Below are 21,602 nucleotides of genomic sequence, written 5' to 3' on the forward strand. Positions count from 1 at the left end.
ACCATACTTGTGACGAATTCATAGCGTTAATATCAGAAATTAAGGAAGCTGTTTATTTTGCAATAATACTCGATTCAACGCCAGACATTGTCCATAATGACCAACTAGTTATGATATTTAGGTATGTTGCCGCAAATTGAGAAACATTTATCGGGTTCATCAGAATTACACAACTTAATTCCTTATATTTAGAAGAGGTAGTATTAAAAAAATTAGAATTATCTTTGGATATAAAAATGTGCAGAGGGCAAAGCTATAATATCGCTGCCAGTATGACAGGTATACAAGTTTACAAGCTAGGCTGAAAAAACGTAGTCCCTCTGCACATTATATACCGTGCTCTAGTCATTCCTTAAATTTAATTGGCAACTATGCGGCGGAATCTTGTTTGGAAGCAGTGCAATATTTTAGTTTTATTCAAAATGTATATAATTACTTTTCATCTTCAACAAGAAAATGGGGTATACTTCTTAAACATTTAGAAAAAAAAATCTTTAACAGTTAAGGTGGTCCGCAAGAGCTGACGCTATATTGCCTTTGAAACGTGGTTATAAACAAATTAAAGACGCATTACTTGAACTATCCATTTCTCCTCATGAAAAACCTATTTCTAAATTAGAGAGCTCATCATTGGCTGAACATTTTGACAAACCAGAAGCAGTAATTTTAACAGTTATGTGGGACAAAATTTTACAACGAATAAATGCTACTAGTAAATCGCTACAAGATCCCGATATGGATTTGTTTTTAGCTAATAATTTGTTACACTTTTTAGTCGGTTTTATTTTAGATATAAGAAATAGTTTTGCTGCTGTAAATGAAGAAGCGAATTTATTAACAGAACAAAATTTAAAGACGAAAAGGAAAGAGTTAAAAAACGAAAAAAAAAATGAGTGACGAAGTTTCACACTCTAACAATGAGATTATATTACATGGGAAAGAAAATTTTGCTGTTAACACTTTTAATGTCATTTGCGATAAGCTAATTTTGGAAATTAATGAAAGAACAAAAAGCTATTTCGACATATTAGATATGTTTGACATTTTTTTGAAGGGAGATATAGATCAAGACAAGTACAAGACTAGTACTGATAAAATTTTACAAACTTATGGGACTGATATTGATCCAGAAAAATTTACTGATGAAGTTAAGCAATTTTTAATAATGATAAAGGAAGAAAATTCTTCAATTAAAATGTATGTACAAATTTATAAACGATGGGTTAAGGTCTACTTTTCCGAACGTAGAAACAATTTAAAAAATATTTTTGACGATGCCTATTTCAAATGCAAGTGCTGAACGCTCAGTTTCAGTGTTGAAACGAATAAAAAATTATTTAAGCAACTTGCACCAAAATGAAACAAGTGACCTGTCGTTATTATGCATTGAATCAGATGTAATGGACTCGATCAATTATGATGACATTATAGATATATTTGCTAAAACCAAAGGCAGAAAAAAAACTTTTAGTTATTAATTTTTTTATTTAAATTTGAACTGATTTATTTTTATATATATTTTAAATACAAATATATGCATACCAATGTTGTACTGTGTTATTAAAATGAGTCATGGAAATGTTGACTTTTATTTTCAATAAACTAAAAAAATGCTTATTTTTCAGGGCCTCATAATGATGTTGCACCTCGGGCCTCCAAAAGTATAATTGCGGTCACCGAAATATCAAAGCCAAACCTTAGATTTCAAATTACAGATAAAAGAACTATCTGCTAAAATGTTTCTGTGGTTTGATTATTGCTTCCGCTCCAGACAACTGTTCTAAACAAATCACAGAAATTGTTCTCACTGGTATGACGGCCTCCATTCCTTATTCTATCCAAAATTCTCATCCGCTTTCCAAGTCCTGGTTTAACAGATGTATGAAAGCAGTTGAAGGGGAAAAATTAGCTTACATAGATAGATTGACTTTTCCAACATGAGTTCTTTCCAGCATTTAAGTCTTAACACACAACAGACATTTGCAGGAACAAGAACCCCAGCTTCATATTCAGCCTATGACGAAGCTCAATAAATGTAAAATAACCATCTGCAAATCCAAGTCCAACTTCATGAAGACCAGTAGCAGAAAACATGCCTCCTGTTTTCTGGTCCTTTGCAAAGACCACCAGATACTTTTGCTCGCCTGTGCTTACATTTATTAATATAAATGTAAGCACAGGGTTGAGGTTATATAATTTATTTTATAACCTCAATCTTCTCCAAAATAATGGAGAACGATAGTAACATTCAACTTTTCCACTACCTACCAGTATGGCTTCTGCTAATCTCTTGACCAAAATCACCTACCACTGGACATGTGCTATGAAAATGAGTGCATTGATGTGTTATTGCCTTTGATATTTCTTCTGTTCATGTTTGACATCAAGGACTGCTTATCAAGCTGCATTCCTTTGGTCTATCTGCCACCATCTGTAATTGGATGTCAGCTATCATTCTCTCTCTCTCTGGTCGTTCATGGTGAAAGACCATCTCTTTGAGCTTTGCCACTAAAGCAGGAGAGTGTCTAACATGAATTCTTCCCAGCATTTAAGTCATTTAACACACAGCCATCAATAAACACGTACAGTGGAAAGGTTTAGAGACATATGACATGCTCAGTAAATTGCCTTCCTTTGATCTACCCATCACCCTCTGAAACTGGATAACAAGCATTCTCTCTCTGGTCATTCACTGTGTGTCACGATGAATGTTTCCCTCTCTTTGAGCTGCTTTATCAGTGCATGAGTGCCCAGGGTTATTTTCTATCAGCTATTCTTTCTCCTATACATAAACAACGTATTCTCAATCACCACTAAAATTTAAAACTTATGAATTATTTCTGGAATTTTCCATTTAATATTTTCTGACTGGTGTTGACTGTGGGTAACTAAAACTGCGGATAAGGGGGACTATGGTATTTCTAGTGTAGCCTTTTATTTAAAAAAAGTAATAATTTCTAAATGAAATAAAGTTAGTGATACAGTATTTTGATGTTTTATTAAATTTGAATATATACATATTTATACAAGAATACATATCAATAATGTATTTTCTATAGTAAAATTCTAGTCAATTTCTCCACTTCAAGAAAAAAAAAATACTCTAAAAGCATAGAAAAATATACTGAATGAACTGAATTCTTAGGCTAATGTACTGGGCATATGGTTTATACAGCTTAGGCCAATTTTACTATTATAAACAAACAATCTTTTCCAATAAGGTTTTTAAATAGTTATGGTTTCTTGATATTCACTATCCTCCTTTCCCATCTCTGTTTAAGAATCTGTTCTTCCAACAACCACCACAACAATAACAACAACAACAAAAAAAATATATATATTACTTGCATGAGATTTTTAAACTAAAAGCAATAACCCTGAAGATCATTCAGACTAGATATAACTTTATATATATATATATATATATATATATATATATATATAAAGCATTATATCAATCATATATATATGATTGATATTATGCTTAATTCATATTGGTGGACACCAAACTAATTTTCCAAGTCACAGCAATAAAATATGGTATTTTGTTATAAAACTTTCTTTACATACTCAAGAGACAATATTTCTTCTATATAAATTTAACTGTTTCATGTCCACTAACCGTAGTAGAGAATTACATAAAAAATACTACATAATTAATAAACTACTATAAAATATTTTTCAAACACTTTCTGTAAAAAAATTAACTTCTTGATAAATTGTGTTATTTATCATGAAAATTATTAGCTCACTATATATGTGATATAAAGCATTTGCTCTTCAGTTATGCATCATTTTGGCATAAATTATACATCTCTATATATTATACATCTCATGACAGAAACTTCAGTATCCTCCCGTCACCACTTCATGAAGTCCCCAGGAATTGGATACTTTTCTAATCATTGGTAAAAATCAAAGTGACAGTAAAGAATAAAAAAAATGTAAATTCTAAACAATAGTTTCCATAACAGTCAATTGCTTGTCCTTAGAAATATATATTTAAAAGGTTCAAAAAGATTCATTGGCCAATCTATGACACTTTGGTATGTAAGCAGAATTATCTTTAGAATTTTTTGAATGCTCCTCATTGGATGATGGCTAGTCAAATTCTACAGCTGGATGGTAACCAACAACTTAAAACATTTCACTGAGAAAAGAGATATTTCTTCATTTAACTTTACAGTGTTAGGCTATTCTAAAGTTTCAAAAGCACTTCTGTACAATTTAAAGATAAAATTCAGCCAGAATTGTAAAATTTTTAGAGGGAATTAATTTTTTTTTCTAAATACAAAGAATGAATGACTTATGAAATTTCTCTGTTTAAAGCAAACAAGCATATGCAAAAAAAAAGTATTATTTTATTTTTAACCCCCTCTTTTTCTTAGGAAAAAAAATTCTATATTAGCTTGTTTTTTTAATTGTATTTACTCTCTGATTGGGTGGTTATATATATTGGACCAAGATATTATACCTAAGCTTATCTAGTTCAGTTTCAGTTCTATTATTTTACAATTAAGGCACTTCAAAAGCATGAAACAAAGGATTAAAAATATTGCATAGTAATGAATTGTTTTGTACTGATAAAAAAAAAAATCTCATCTTTGTATTCCTTACGATACACTATTAACTGGTCTATGTTATTACTCACAGAAGATTTCTTCACATATATTTCAAAAATGTACGAAGTACTTGACTATCTAAGCAGCCAACATAATTGATTGTCCTACAAATTTCAGTAAAAATTCATTAGATGAGATCAAATTAAAATTCTATACCAATAATGCTATTAATACCATATCAACAATATTTGTATTTTTTTTTTTTTTAATCACAATATTTGGAGGCATAGGATATGCATGGTTTGTTAAACTGTGTTTGGTTTACTGAGGGTTACATTAAAATAATAAGCAAAATAACCAAACTTGAAAAACTAAATTGTCTAAAATTAGTTACAGACTATTACCATAATAAACTGCAAGTATGATTAACAATAAAATAAAAGATATAAATATATTTTTTTTTGTAAGCTACATTTTTAATGTATTTTAACTTAACGAGTTTTTGTACTCTCCATAAGTGGGCGAGTTTTTTTTTTTTTTTTTTTTTTTTTTTTTTTAAATCTTTAACTCTTATGTTGTCTTGGAAGAGATTTTCTCTATGATATTATTTATATACAGTAATGTGACTACATATTTCTATGTTACGCAGCTATTGCATAATGTAGAAATAAAATAATATTGCATTTCTTTGAGTAGTGTTTTTTTGTCAAAAGATAATAGATGGGGAGAGCTTAGCAAGGTCATAAAAAAAGCAAGAAATCAAAAAAGTTTACAAAAGAAAAGAAATATCAGAACTGTGTCACACAAAACTCAAATAAACATCATGTTCTGGTCAAGTTAAGAATGATTCAATATATTAAGTCCGAAAGATAAAGGCAGACTGGTGATTATTCATACAACATGAAACTGCAATATTATGCAAATAGACTCGTTCAAATGACACGCAATAAATGCATTATTCTCAAATGAACCAAAATATATGCTGCAAACAATTAAAAGTTGTAATGATTTCTGTTAAAATTTTAGTCCTTTTTTATTACTTTGTGCTGAATTGTGGAAGCAAAAACATGCAGAAGTGCATATATTTCAAAAAAAGACTAAAAAAAATAGTAGGTAACGTGGATAAAAGTGAATAGCACAAACTCAAGAGCTTCTTCTGAAATATGATTTTGGAGAAGTTGCTATAAACTGTTTATTCACAGATTAAAAATTTTTGTCTCAAGTAAAAAAGAACTGAATGGCCCTTCCCATAATTCAGCCTCGCCCAATTTTCAACTGCAGAAATCATTTTTACAAGAATAATATTTAAAGATTGTCAAATAATTGTTAAATATATAAACATATGGATTTTTAAAAGTAGGTCACAACCAACTGGATCATCAAGTCAATATAAAATATGATCAATATTTCCTCACTCACTAAAGTGTACAAATAATAGTGTTTTTTCTAATGTCAACCTTACCCATGAACGTTGTAAACTAATCTATGGTATAACAGAAAGACCAAGGGGAAGGGTTAGATAAGTTGGGATTCTGAAGAACATGCATACTTATTTTTTTTTAATCTAAGCTGCCATTGAAAAAAGGCAGTGGTGTTACAACAACCAACAAAAATCATCTACCACATAAAGACTTCTGCAAACATATATACCACAGTGAGATTCAAATCCATAACCTATCGCTAGCAAAGCCTACACATTATTCATTTGATCAGTAGCAAATAAATCAAACCACACTAACACTTTGCTTGTACAAATTAATCTGGAAACAATGTAAAGCAAAATCAGCTACACAGATGCATTATTATAGTTACTAAATTAAATAGCTAATATGCTATATTACTTGTTTCCTTTCCTTTATAAAAACATTGTCTTCTGTTAAACCAGATGTCCAACCAAAACTGGTAAGCATACTTCATAATTCACATGTAAAAAATGCATGCTCAATCATGATAAGAAATATTTTCATGATTCAGCATGCATTTTTTACATGTGAATTATGAAGTATGCCGAGGTAGTGAAATTTACAATAGTTTATTATTATTACATCCTCCATGGAGTCGACAGACTCATCATGGTTTAACTTATATAAGAGATATAAAATTAAATTTTAACATGCTTTCTTAATGCATAAACATCTGTATTTATTTGATATTTATTGCTGTTAAGTGACTGCATCTTACTATAAAAAAATTTACAGCACATTTAGCACTTGATTATTTCATGTCTTTCATGCAACTAATGGAAATTAACTTCGGAATGATGTCTGCATATATAATCCTGTTATGATTATTAAATTTGGATAATGTTATTGTCATAAAGATACATATAAAGGGGGAAAAAAAAAACATGCATTCGTTTCATTTCTGAAATGATAACTTTGTGATGATATTAGAGTTACACCAAAATTCAAATTGTATAGAGGTTACAATGAAATTTGATAATCATATTGTTTTTTGTGAGGCTTTTTAAAACTCATAAAACAATATGTATATTCAATTCAGACTTGAATTGTATGTTTAATTAATTCTGAAGTGGAATTCTCATGTAAATTTTGTATAGTCAAAAATACTCTGGTGTGCTAACACAAATGGACATAAACATGTGAAGATGAAATAGTAACAGAAATATTTATTTAAATATTATCAGAAAACATGTCCGCCCCCCCCCACCCTCAGTGGAACTAATTAAGCTAGCTTCTTCCATGATAACTGCACAAATTCTCTTTGCAATGCACACATATATGGGAGGAGGAAAAACCACATCCTCCAATAAAAGAGTACTAAGTAAATTATTGTAAACTTATTTGATTGGTTGATTTCATTTGGGTTGCTTCAATTTGCTATTTATTACTCAGATATTACTATAACCCCATTTATTTAAAATTTGTTCAGTGTATTTCTATTAGCTGCATTTTTAAGAGAAATAATCATTAAAACTTTTCATAGGTGTAATGATGAAATAAAGCTAAATGGGAAGTATTTCACAAAATTTCATGAGACTAAAATAAACATATAAAATCTGGCAATTTGGATGGAGATACCATCACATTGATAGCAACTTATTACAAATAACAGAAATGAATGATAGTTTGGACAAAAAAAAACAACTAGGATAAGGAAAATCATATTGTGCAGTATAAACAGATACAGAACAACACTCAATGAATGAATATTATTCACCTCTCTCTCTCACTCATTCACACACACTGTAGCTTTAAAATGTTACTTTTAGACTCCAAATGTGATTAATGAAGATCTGTTCTCTTTGAAAGTTACAATGACTGTAAAACATAACACACATAAATGTCTGGAATTTGGATTTGTCCTGTTCATTTTTTAGTGGTTTATGTATGAACACATGTATATAAATTCTTAACTAAATCTTCATGGAATGTACATAATTAACCTTTCAAGAGAACTCTGAACTAATATAATTGCCAATGGCATGTTTATAAATCACATTATATTTTATGAACTATAAAATAAAACCCACAGCCACATAACAATATGTATATTCATGTATATAAAAGAAAAATGTAAGTATTTAAAAAAAAGTAATCCATATATTTCCTACTGTACATGATGAAATTCTAGTAATGAACAGTAAAAATAAAGGAATTAGAATATTAATTTACTGAGTACTTTATATTGTCTCTGAACTTATAGTTCATGTTGTTCCTTTTGTAATCTTTGATATAAAGAGATAAGCAAAACTTTTAGGTTATGGGGCACCCTAGATCAGAACATGTCTTTTGACTGCAACTCTATTTTTTTTTTTTAAATTAAAAATAAAATAAAAATTCAATGAAGTGATCTATATATTGCTACCTTTGTTGTACTTTTGGCAATAATGTTCTTTGAAATTTGGAGTGGAGATTGCAGATGGTGATGAACAAGATATTAATGATAGGTAAAATACTAAGATGAGAACATCACTGAATTTTAAAATTTAAAACAAATATGAATAAAGGAGGAGTTAAAAGCATAAAAATAACAGGATACAATTCAAATATGAGAATAAATCTAGTAATGAATGATGCGATATTATTAGTAAATATACTATAAAATTGTAAAATTTAAAAATATTAAAAACTAGAACTTTAAAACTGTAAAGGATAAGAAAAAAAATGTAAAGGCCTTAAAAGTAAAACATAAAAATATGTGATGAAAGATGAAATCGATTTTATTATTATCTGAGACCTCCAGGGAGTCAAGGACTCATTAAGGGAGGCTATAAATCACCAACACCAGCTGTCACGCCTTCCCTTAAATTCATCCACACTAGATGTACTCACTATCCCTAAAGGCAAACTATTGCACTTGCTCACTGCTCTGTGAGAGAAAAACCTAGCTCTTACCCCTTTCTTGACTGTAAACAAACTTAATTTCCATGGATGACCCTGTGTTCTCTTCCCACCTTCCATATAACGAAAAATTTTGTCAGACGATATCCTATAACACCCATTCAAAAGTTTATAAACCTCTATCACATCACCCTTCTTTCTCCTGTTAACCAGAGATTGTAATCCACATACTCACAATCTATCCTCATAATCTACATCCCATAATCCAGATATAATCTTTATAACTCTTCTTTGCACCCTTTCCACAACTTCTTTATCCCCTTGGAACCTGGGAGACCAAATCTGTGCACAATAATCCAGGTGTGGTCTTATCAAGGCTTTATAAAGAAGCAAAATGACTTCCTTATACTTACATGTCAAGGTTCACTTATTTTGTGTTTCTCTTTTATTGCATGTGCTGCTAGTAGTTGAGGCTTTTGTGTTTCTTTTGAAAAAATTCATATCAAATTCATATATAGTGTAGGCTGTGTCAATGCTTTTAAAGTATTTTGATTAACTGAAAGTTTTTTTTGGTTGTTGTTGTTGAGGAGCTACCAAACCTCAGATATAATGTAGGGACAGTGGACATTGACAGTGTTGCAATGTGTTTTAATTTCAATGGCTTCTGATATTCTCAACTTTGTTTCATTTTTTTGGAAGCTAAGAATAGTTATTTTGTCCATTTGCAGAATGTGTTCAGCTTTATTGCATGTGCTGCTAGTAGTTGAGGCTTTTGGAGTTTGGTTGATTCGTTTTTTGGGTTTCTTTTGAAAAAAATCATTTATGGGTATACAAAAATCCCAATAATGATAATATAAATAGGAATGAAGAGATCTGATCATAGACCAACAAATCAGATCATCAATGGAAATTTTAAGATTTTATTATAGGAAATATTTATGAATTTCTTCCAAGGGTTGGTGGCTCTTATTTCGGCTGTTGAAATAACAGTTTGATTAATTGCTGCAGTTTAAGAAAATTTGTTTCAGATGGGTAATTTCCTGGTTTAAATCTTCATGAACCATTGTATATTTATATGTTTAATAATTAATTGAGGAAGTGCTACTGATTTTTTAACAATGTATGAGTGGTAGAATCAAAGTGTAGATAGTTTCTTATGTTAGTGGGTTTATGATAGATTTTGTATGAATAATGTTTCCTGATTGAGTAATCATTAGAGGTTTAGGAAATTTATTAGACTTTATTTTCGTCTTCATATTTTATGGTGAAGCAGAATCTCTTACTGAAGTTATTCAAGGATGTTTATAAATTTAGAATGTTTTGTTTTTCCCCAATACACAAGTTAAGAATATCAGAAGCCATCGAATAAAAACACATTGCAACACTGTCGATATCCGTGCTCCTAGATTATACTGAGGTCTGGCAGCTTTCCAACAACAAAAAAAACCTTGATCCAATCAAAATATCATAATGAAATTGACATAGCCTACATAACAAACAGTACGAAATTTTATTCTTTTATTTTGATAATGACTTTCCCAAAAGGGCTTAACTTCATCCCATAAATTGATTTCATCTTTCATCACACATTTTTATTTTTTAGTTTATAATCTTTTAATATTTTTTATTTTTAAATTTCACAAATTTTATAGTGTATTTACTAATAATATCACATCATTCATTACTGGATTTTTTAATAGTATCCTATTACTTTTATGCTTTTAATTCCTTTATTCATATCTCCTTTAAATTTTCAAATTCAATGGTGTTCCATCTTAGTTCCATCTTTACCTATCACTAATATCTTGTTCATCACCATCTGCAATCTCCACTCCAAATTTCAGAGATCATTATTGGCAAAAGTACAACAAAGGTAGGCAATATATATGATTACGTCAATAAAATTTTATTTTAAATTAAAGAATAGTTGCCACATTCTGATCTAGGGCAATCAATATAAAGAGATAAGCTTTGCTTATCTCTTTGTATTAATCTATTGAGTATACAAGAAAAAATCTCATATCATTCTAATATTCCTAAAATTCATTCTAATTAATTCTGTTAAATTAGTTAAAGTTAAATTTTAATTTCCCGATGTTTCGACCTTCATATTAAGGTCATCACATGGAGTATACAGATATATATATATATATATACAGAGACAAGCTAAATTACATTTCACACGTTTGATCAATGATCAACGGTTATTCTGAATAACCGTTGATCAAATCATTGTCTCTTCAGCATACTGTGTTAAATGTAATTTAGCTTGTCTCTCTCTCTCTCTATATATATGTGTGTGTGTGTACTCCAGATGATGACCTTCATATGAAGGTCGAAATGTCGGGAAATTAAAATAATTATTTATAACACGGTTGTACAGTCCATAATTTGTGTAAAATGAATGCTGATCACCATGTAACACTAAAGAAAAGTTGAAGTTAAAACTTGAGGATAATATAAATATATATATATATATATTTTTTTTTTTTTCCCCACAAAAAAATTAAGTGGTTGTAATCAAATGAAACCGATATTATATCATTATCTAGTTAAACACTACTCGGATCAGTGGTTCTTGAAATTATGATTTGTGAATTTCAGGAATCTTTAATGTCTGTGAAGGTTGAAGAAACATGAAACCTGGATAATTTTAAATTCCTTGTCTGTTCTGTCTCTGTCCATTTAGAAATCAACTTTTGTTATTTCTATAGAAAGAGAACTCCATCAAAATTAAAATTTATGTTTGGTGATACTTCAAAATTAACTCAAGGCACTTAGTACAGTAAAAATAATAATATTCCCTCAAAGTCTCTTACATTTGAAGAAATATACTTTAACTTTTAACAATTGGTAAATAAATTTAGGTTTCTCTTCTGTAAACGAAAGATGAATATTTAAAAAAAAATATGCTTCATTAATAATAGTATAGACTTTGCTTGAAAAATGTTATCATAGATGACTAAATAATAAACCATCAACAAAGACAAATAATTAGTCGTCTTTAAATGTAAATAATTTTTGCCACAGAATTGCATATCTCACCCACTGTTTTCTTTAAACTGCATTTTCTTAAATGATAAAATAAAAGTGGAACACTACTAAATTATTTCAAGTGAAATCAAAATACAAAATAAAATCTAAAATTTTAAAAACTTTAGGCTCCTATAATCAATCATAAAAGCTATAATATTAGCTGAAAATTTAAAAAAAAATACCCACGAAATTTTCCTTCTTTAAAATCTGAAATTCTCTAGGAAGTTAAAAAAAATACATATTTATCACGTATAAGCAAAGAAATTCAGAAAACTTTAAAAAAATCAAACAAATCAGTGGAACACTACTAAGTTATTTCAAGTGAAATCAAAATACAAAATTTGAAGCTGAACCCATTCCCCCAATGCCACTCCCACTGCTACTACCACATCCACCTGCTGATGGAGGAGGAGGAGGATCATTAAAGTCCCTAAAATGATTTGTGGGTACTAGAGAATTTTCTTTCTTTTTACTCTTTTTGGATTCTGTTTCTTGTTCCTACAAAGTAAATACATAAAAATAAGTTTTCATAAGATGGAATTTAATGAAACAATTTCCAGCAAATATTAACTGATTCTCACTATTGCAAACACTGGTATAGTGAATTCACTCACTCATTATGACCAACCAAAACTGAATAGCATCAATGCCATACTAAATGAAATTCATTATGACAAACTATTCTTTTAATGAGTTAAGGTTTATTTAATTACTAGTTTTGTACAACATTTTCACATACTTCTTGAGATTAAAATAAAAAAATAGAAAAATCTGAAGTACAAAGATGTTGTACAAAACTAATAATTACATAATTTCTTAACACAGTTCCATATGGTATTCACTACACAAAACTATTCTTTTAATCTCTAATAGCGCACTACAGTGAGGATCAACTGTACCAATACATCCAGTTTTTCAAATTTTTATTATTCTTAACCATATATTCTTACACATGGCATTTATTTGCTATAGGCATTGCAGCCTCTTATGTGTAGGAGTGATATAAAAAAAATAATAAAAAAATAAATTATTAAATAACTGATGCAGGAATTTAAAAAAAAAAAAAAAAGGTTGAGCAGTCTAGAAAAACTCAGAAACACTAAGAAAAATAAACATAAAAATAGAGAGATAGCAAAGCATGGAAGTTAATAAGATGTCAATGAGTACTAATAATATTAGCAGTAAGTGGAGTAAAACATCAGATAAATGATATAATATATATATATATATATATATATTTTTTTTTTTTTCAAGTAGTCTTTCATTTTAACAATTACTATTATTATTACGTGACACCTCCTGACACCTCCAAGGAGTCTGAAGACTCAGTGACGGAAAGCACCTACTCTACAACTTTTCACCAACTACAGAGAACTGCATCATCTACACCAACGCAATCTACTGCCCACCACCACTGGTATTTTTTTTTTTTTTTTACAGACAATCATAAACATCCATGCCCACGGCAGGATTCGAACCCACAGCCTTTTGGCCAGAGAGCAGATATGATAACCACTTGGCCAATCAGGCCGGCCTGGTTGGCAGCTTAATTACAAGCATCCTGTAATTAATGCTATTAATTACAGGATGCCTGAAATCAACACCATTAAGTGACCTGTATACTTTGGCTGGTATTGTACCTCCTTCAATTCGAAGATCTGCATTCTTAGCTGACAAAATAAGCAGACAATGAAGAATAAGAGCCACCCATTACAGATCAGACTACAGTGCCCAAAGACTAAGATCCTGACACTTTCTAGCAACCGTAGAACCACCCAAAAACCCTCCAGAGACAAGACTTCAACAATGGTTTGCACTATACCCTGAGATATTGGTATTCCAACAGCTGAACAGCTTCCAAGTAGTGCCCACTTGGACTGGAATACTTGGAAAAGCCTCAACAGACTACGAATGATAGGATGCTGTAAACAACTTCATCAAATGGGGCTACCTCACTGGATCAGATAATTGTGAGTGTGGGCAATCCATCCATGGAACACCTTCTTGCTCCCCCCCTTTTCAACTGAATATAAGGTCCTCTTCTGCCTTGTGCAGAAGAGGACCTTATATTCTGCACAGAAAGAGCAGATGATTGTGCAAGATACTGAAGGAACATCTAATCATATTTATTGTAAGGGTATATCATCCAGGTAGTGACTTTCTAGTTACTGATGTAGCAGAGGCTAATGTGAAAATTGAGGTACATGAACTACAGGTCTCAGTATATTGAAAAATATTAATGTGAATACAGCAGAGTTCCTGGACGGTATGTCAGGTGGTATGCTATGATAATGTGCAAGTGAACTGGCAGTAACTTATAGTTTCTTTTACCTTCTATTTTACCTATTAAATTTAAGATATTCTCATTTGTAATGTATCCTAATTTGCGGTAAATAATGTTGTACCAATTGCGTTTGGAATATAAAAGTAGGCCAGGGCAATACTTTTTTTGGTAAACTTTTCAATATCTTTATATGAAATTCAGTGGGATTGCATTCCAGTTGGTATATAGATAGTGTGGTCTCTGAGAATGATATCCATTTTTTGATTGTATTCATTGACATTAAGGATTACTATAGTGTTATCATTATCTGCTCTAATGATGACCACACTATTATCTTTTGTAGTTTCTTGAGGGCACTTCTTGAGTGCCCTCAAGAAGCTTAGCTCACTCTTCCATGACCTAAAGCAGATACTACTGATTCTTCCTGTTGTAAGTTATCCAAACAATTAGCAAAATATCTTACTCCCTTTGCCTCACTGGCCATACTATATCTTATATAAAAAAACTCTACCCATTATAAAACTTCTACTGAAAGTCTATTTGTCAATAATACAGGTATATTTGTCAGCTTTGACATCACCTAAGTGTTTATCAGTATTTCCTTGAATGACACTTCAACAATTTCAAAAATGTTTTTCCTCCTGGTATCACAGATCTCTTTTCCTTTTGCCATGTATTACAGCTTTTTCTCTTGGGGAACAAAGTTAACAACAGAAAGTGGGAAACTTCAACTTTGGGGATATAGATTAGGTGGAGGAAAGGACACATGGCAAAATGGAAATGGAATTTATATAATTACTAAGGGATAATTACCTGAAACAGCACGTGATGGAGGGGACTAGTAGTTTGAGAGTGTTGGATCTGGTAACAGCATCAGAAAATCTATCTATAACTACAGTAGCAACTCTACCTCTGATTGGGAAAAGGTGACCATGCAGTCATCCTGGGAGATTGCTCAACATGTGGAAATTTCAGTCAGGAAAAGGTTTTGACTACAAAACTGGCAATTATGACAAACTTAGGAGGCAACTTGGAGCATTGCCGCCAGAAGAAACTACGTGGAATGAATGTCATTAGTGCATGGGAAATACTCAAGGATTGTTTGAGTGAGGGAGTATCAGAGAGCATATCCAGGGTTAGGAGGATAAACCGAGTAGAGATTAAGTGGATGAGTGGCAATATAAAGCAGGAGTTGCAAAAAAATAAAGCGCTGTGGAAGGAATATAAACAAAAAAAAAGGTGATCAGCATACTCATGAGGATTATAAAGCACAAGCAAGAAGGATAACTAGTATGGAAAGGAAGGCTTTCTCACATTTTGAGAGAAAATTGGCTAAGCAAGCCAAAGTAAATCAAAAGTTTTTTTTACTACATTTAACTAGTAAGATAAAGAATGATTATGGAGAGATAACTTTGCTCGGTGAAGGTGACAAAAGCAGATGAAATAGTTCAGCTAAAAAATTAATAATAAGAAATAGATTCACTAAGTGATCATTTTGTAAGGGTATATCATCCAGGTAGTGACTTTCTAGTTACTGATGTAGCAGAGGCTAATGTGAGAATTGAGGTAGATGAACTACAGGTCTCAGTATATTGAAAAATATTAATGTGAATACAGCAGAGTTCCTGGACGGTATGTCAGGTGGTATGCTACGATAATGTGTAAGTGAACTGGCAGTACCTCTGACGAAATTATTTAATTTAAGTATCAGCACCGGCAAGGTTTCAAGGGAGTGGAAAGAGGGTAAGATAGTTCCATTACATAAAGGTGGCTCCATTACAGAAGTAGTAAATTACAGAACAATTAGTAGCTCTGAAGTAGCGATTGAAGTATTGGGAAAGTTGGTTTAAAGTAAAATTCAGGAATGGGTGGATAGGAATATGATACTCTATAAGGGACAGCATGGCTTTGTAAAAGGTAGGTCCTGCCTCAGTAGTTTATTTACATTTTATAATAAGGTGACAGCAGAATTGGATAACGGAAATAGCTACACCATGATACTACTGGACTTTGCAAAGGCATTTGATAGAATACCACATGGAAAAGTATTACTTAAGCTGGAGCATTGGGAATGGATATGAGGTTAATGGCATGGATAGTGGAAGAGAGCTTCTGCATGTCCAGATGTTGGTAGATAATGATCCCAACTTGTTCCCTTGATATCTCCAGAGCCTTTGCAATATTTTTGTTTGGTGTTTGTCTATCAAGGAACATGGCATGCATGGCATCGATGTTTTCAGGTGTTATCACTGTGGAAGGTCTTCATAACCTGGGGACATCTGTTGTCTCAGGATGCCCAGTTTTAAACTTGGCCGCCCATCTGACAATTGTCGAATATGCTGGGGTACAGTCCCCTAATGTCTCATGCAAAGTCTGGTGAATCTTAGTTATGGAATTTTCCTGCATGAAAAACTTTATAATGGCCCACACCTCTGGCTTCGAATTTCTTCAAGACCTCTGACCCCCCCCCCCCCCCAAATCATACAGGAAACCTACTCATACAAGCAGTTACATTCACAAGCTTCCTAATGATATGATCTCATAAAAACTCTAATAGTGCTTACAATCTTTGTTCCAGTGAGGCCTCTTTTTCAGCAGAACACAGCCATATATGCCTCACCACCTTCCTATCCAATGGATACAGTTCCTACAGAATCAAAACAACAAATCAATCCCTCGCCAAATCCGTGAACATCCCTTACCTTCAGGAGGATTTCAATGGTGCTATCACCATTCCTTTTGTTTGAGAAACATCTGAAAAAAAATAGCCAGAATTAAAAAAAAAAAAAATCACCTCTGCACCTCACGTCTCACTTGAAAATAACTACCCTTATCTGTTCCATCTTCTCTCTCTCATTCTTGGTGTATATAGAATTGTAGCACGGTAGCCTACAATAGGCAGACAGGAAGAACAGCCATCAATGTATATAATTCCTACAGAAGAACCTTAAAAATACACCTGCAATCATGACTAACGTTAATTAAGTCTTAAAGGCCATGGTTTAGATATTAAACATAGAATCAACTGGGGAGGGGAAGAGGAACCCACCATGCTCCACTTCAGCGAGTTCAGAAGAAAAAGCCTTTTTTTAGAATCTGCAACTGCCCTCTAAATCCAACCTAATCTGAATAAATATCTATGTTTAAAAATTCCCAAAATATTAGAAACATTAATCTTCCAAGATCTCAGTTTACAACTGTGGCTTTCAGCAGACACCCTTAGTCTGTATGTTACAAGATTGTATATATTGTTTAGCAAGTAGACCAAAGGATGTTCAGTAAGCTGGCATCCTTTGGTCTACCTGCCACCCTCTGGAACTGGGCAGCAAGTTTCTCTCAGGTTGTTTACTGTGAGCCATGGTGGTCCCCTCCCCCACACACACCCTCTCTGAGCTTCAGAACCAATGCATGAGTGCCTCTGGGCTCTTTTCTATCTTCTCTCTTTTTCCAATACATAAATGACATACTCTCAATCACTAACAATCCCATTCACAGCTTCACTGATGACAGCATACTTCATTCATCCTACTCATATGACACATCAGGCAGTGTTCAAGCATCTCAAGCTTTAAGAAGTCTGCACCTAGTTATTTTCATACCATCCCCAATTGAGTAATGACAACTTGATCATCTTCTATGACACTAAAATGCAGCCTTCCCTTACCCTTTTAAGGGAGAGGGCCCCCATAAAAGGGATCACAGCTATCCTTCATTTTAGAAATTATGGACTTTGCAACCGTGTTATAAATAACTATTTTAATTTCCCGATGTTTCGACCTTCATATTAAAATCATCATCTGGAGTATATACAAAGACAAGCTAAGTTTCATTTCACACAGTAAGCTAAAAAAAAAAACAGTGATTTGATCACTGGTTATTTTACTGGCATGACCTCTAGTGAAAAAAAAAAATAGATAAAATTACAAATTAATTAATTATTTAGAAACTACATCAAAGCTAAATTCTATTTAAGATAACATGAGAGAAACATTCTTTCTTATAAATAGTTTTCTTACAGTAACAATGATGTCCTATTTTTAATATTATACAGTAAAACCCTGTTTTTACGTTCCCGCAATTTACATCATTTTCCGCTGGTCCCGTCTTAAGGCCTATTCTTACGATATATTGTTTTCCCGCCATTAACAACTTGATGTGGACGTTATTTACCGTGATTTGCATTCTTTTCTAGGGTGGCAATACTGATTTTCGAATAGATTTCTGCAGAAATCTGCAATTTCAGTTCCCAGATGGCGTTGCTTTTGGCTGTAGTTTCGTTTCCGCCATCACGGTGACCTGCACGCTTGCAGCAGTAATGTAGTGATGAGTGATACTGTGATGTTTCAATCACAGTACCAATTGATACTGCAGAATTTCTGCTACGTAATTTAACGTGTGAAAGTTGCTTTCAAGTTGCAGTGGTGGATTATTCATGTTAGTGAAATGGAGAAAAAAGACAGAAAATGTATTTTGGTAGAAGAAAAGATGGATTCTGCGACGTGTAGATTGGCATGCCGGAACAGATGTGCAATTAGCAAAAGATCTTGGACTTTCCGTGTCCACTTTGAACACGATAGTAAAAAACAGGTCAAGCCCTGAACTCGATGCAAAGCAATCTGGCGCTATGTCAAAAAAAAAAAAAAAAAAAAAGCAAAAACAATCAACAATTAAAGATTTTCTTAAATAGATAAATGTAAGTAATTGTAAATTCATTTATTTTCAGTTATTAAATTTTGTAATCGAGTATGTAGACTCACATACTAGTAGTAAGTCATCTTTTAGCCTTTTTTAATGTTTTTTTACATTTCCTGCTATTTACACTTTTTTCCATCAGTCCCCTGATAAGTGTAAAAAAGGGGTTTTACTGTAATTGTTATATTAGATTTAGGATTCTGGATTATCTACAGTCCTGTTTATAGTTAACTCTTAGGAAGAAAGGTTCTGTGGATAGAATATATGCCTTCCATATGCTTGGGATTTTTAGACTATCATTATTGTTCATATTGGGGTAGTTGATAAGAATCTCACAGGCTTCTATGTAAAGTGTTCAGGGCATTATCAGAAAGGCCAGCTTCACCATAGTTATTAAATTTAATGTGTCGTTTATGTTCCTTTTGTGTGATAGGAATTGTGCATCCTGTTTCCCCTATATATAGTAGATTACAGGTGTAATAAATACGGTATATTCTAGGGTGGGCCAGCGGAGGGAGTGTGTCTTTGGATGAGTTGAGTAAGCTTTTTAATTTTGCAGGAGATTTAAAGGTGGCTTTGAGGTTGTATTTCTGTAGTATTCTGTTTATTTTATCTGAAATCCCTTTAATGTAAGGAATGGTTATAGTTTTATTGTAGTCTGGCTTATTTATTTATTTTTTTTTTGAGGTCTTGTAGAGAATTTTGTTAATAGTATTTTGGCAGTAACCATTTTCTAGAAAGGTACTGCTGATAACATTAAATTCATCTTTCAGCGCTTGTTTGTCGGAGCAGATCTTCAAAGCTCTGTTTTTTAGAGTATTAATGACACCTAGTTTTTGTGTTGGGTGGTGGTGGTAGGAGTTTATGTGTATATATTGGCCAGTATGTGTCGGTTTCTGGTAAACAGTGAAGGAAAGACTGTCAGAAGGAAGACGTGTGACAAGTATATCTAGAAATGGAAGTGTGTTCTGTTTTTCAATCTCAATTGTTAACTGTATGCGTTTGTGTTTTTGTTTAGGTGGCTAAGGAAAGTGTCTAGTGTCTGGCAGCCATGGGGCCAGATCACGAAAACATTGTCAATGTATCTAAGCCAGACTTTGGGTTTTAAAGGAGAGGAATCTAGAGGATGTTGCTCAAAATGTTCCACAGAGAAGTTAGCAATAGGTGGATAATAGCATGCCCATGGCTGTGCCTTCTTTTTGTAGGTAGAAAGTTTTGCCATACAAAATAACCAGAACGTAATACATGCGCAAAGAGCGCCATGATATCTGGGGGGAATTTGTTCTGTAAAAGAAAGATTGTGTCATTGATTGAGACATTTGTAAAGAGGGCAGAGACATCAAAACTGACTAAAAAATCATCCTTTTCCTAATGTAATGTCTTTGATTATGTTTATGAAGTGTTATGTGTTTCTGATATAGGAGGGGGAATGATCTACCAACTCCTTGAGTGTTGCCGCTAATTTCTTGGTTAGGTGATAATTCAGGCTGTCTACACCTTCGACTATCGGCCAGAGTGGTGTGTTTTGTTTGTGTATCTTTGGTAGACCGTAAATTCTCAGGGAACGAGCGTAGTGTGAAGTAATTTTTTTGACTTAGCCACCCAAACAAATAACACAAAAGCATACAGTTCACAACTGAGATTGAAAAGCAGAACACACTTCCATTTCTAGATACATTTGTCACACGTCTTCCTTCTGGCAGTCTTTCCTTCACTGTTTACTGGAAACCGACACATACTGGCCAATATATACACATAAACTCCTACTACCATCCAACACAAAAACTAGGTGTCATTAATACTCTAAAAAACAGGGCTTTGAAGATCTGCTCCAATCGACAAGTGCTGAAAGATGAATTTAAAGTTATCAGCAATACTTTTCTAAAAAATGGTTACAGCCAAAACACTTAACAAAATTCTCTACAAGACCTCAATAAAAAACAAGATAAACCAGACTACAATAAAACTATAACCATTCCTTACATTAAAGGGACTTCAGATAAAATAAACAGAATACTACAGAAATAAAACCTCAAAGCCACCTTTAAACCTCCTGCAAAATTAAAAAGTTTACTCAACTCATCCAAAGATCCACTCCCTCTGCTGGCCCAGCCTAGAGTATACTGTATTTATTGCACCTGTAATCTACCATATATAGGGGAAACAGGATGCATAATTCCTATCACACAAAAGGAACATAAATGACACATTAAATTTAATAACTATGGTGAAGCTGGCCTTTCTGATCATGCCCTGAACACTTTATATAGAATTGACTGGAAAAGCACCAGTTGTTTACATCACATCAAAACATGGTATGACGCAAATTTAAGGAAGCCTGTGAGATTCTTATCAACCGCTCCAATCTGAACAATAATGATGGTCTAAAAATCCCAAGCATATGCATGGAAGGCACATATTCTACCCATGGAACCTTTCTCCCTAAGAGTTAATTATAAACAGGACTGTAGATAATCCAGAATCCTAAATCTAATATAACTGGAACCTAAATCTAATATTGTTTACATCACATCAAAACATGGTATGAATGCAAATTTAAGGAAGCCTGTGAGATTCTTATCAACTACTCCAATCTGAACAATAATGATGGTCTAAAAATCCCAAGCATATGTATGGAAAGCACATATTCTACCCATGGAACCTTTCTCCCTAAGAGTTAATTATAAACAGGACTGTAGATAATCCAGAATCCTAAATCTAATA

The 21,602-nt window shown here is 32.4% G+C and overlaps 1 protein-coding gene across 1 annotated transcript in view; it reads right to left on the reverse strand.

Annotated features, from left to right (window-relative positions):
• Positions 1 to 12,126: 12,126 nt before the first annotated feature.
• Positions 12,127 to 21,602, reverse strand: part of DUBAI (Deubiquitinating apoptotic inhibitor) — a 212,399-nt gene continuing 202,923 nt past the window's right edge. Inside the window, exon 14 of the mRNA XM_090402619.1 lies at positions 12,127 to 12,400. Coding sequence (XP_090258745.1) covers positions 12,230 to 12,400 — 171 coding nt within the window. The 3' untranslated portion in view covers positions 12,127 to 12,229. The remainder of the gene's footprint in view (positions 12,401 to 21,602) is intronic.

The sequence above is a fragment of the Typopeltis vanoorti genome, chromosome 13, assembly GCF_054136105.1.
Source record: "Typopeltis vanoorti isolate ZY-2024b chromosome 13, IOZ_Tvanoo_1.0, whole genome shotgun sequence".
Classification (NCBI taxonomy): domain Eukaryota; kingdom Metazoa; phylum Arthropoda; class Arachnida; order Uropygi; family Thelyphonidae; genus Typopeltis; species Typopeltis vanoorti.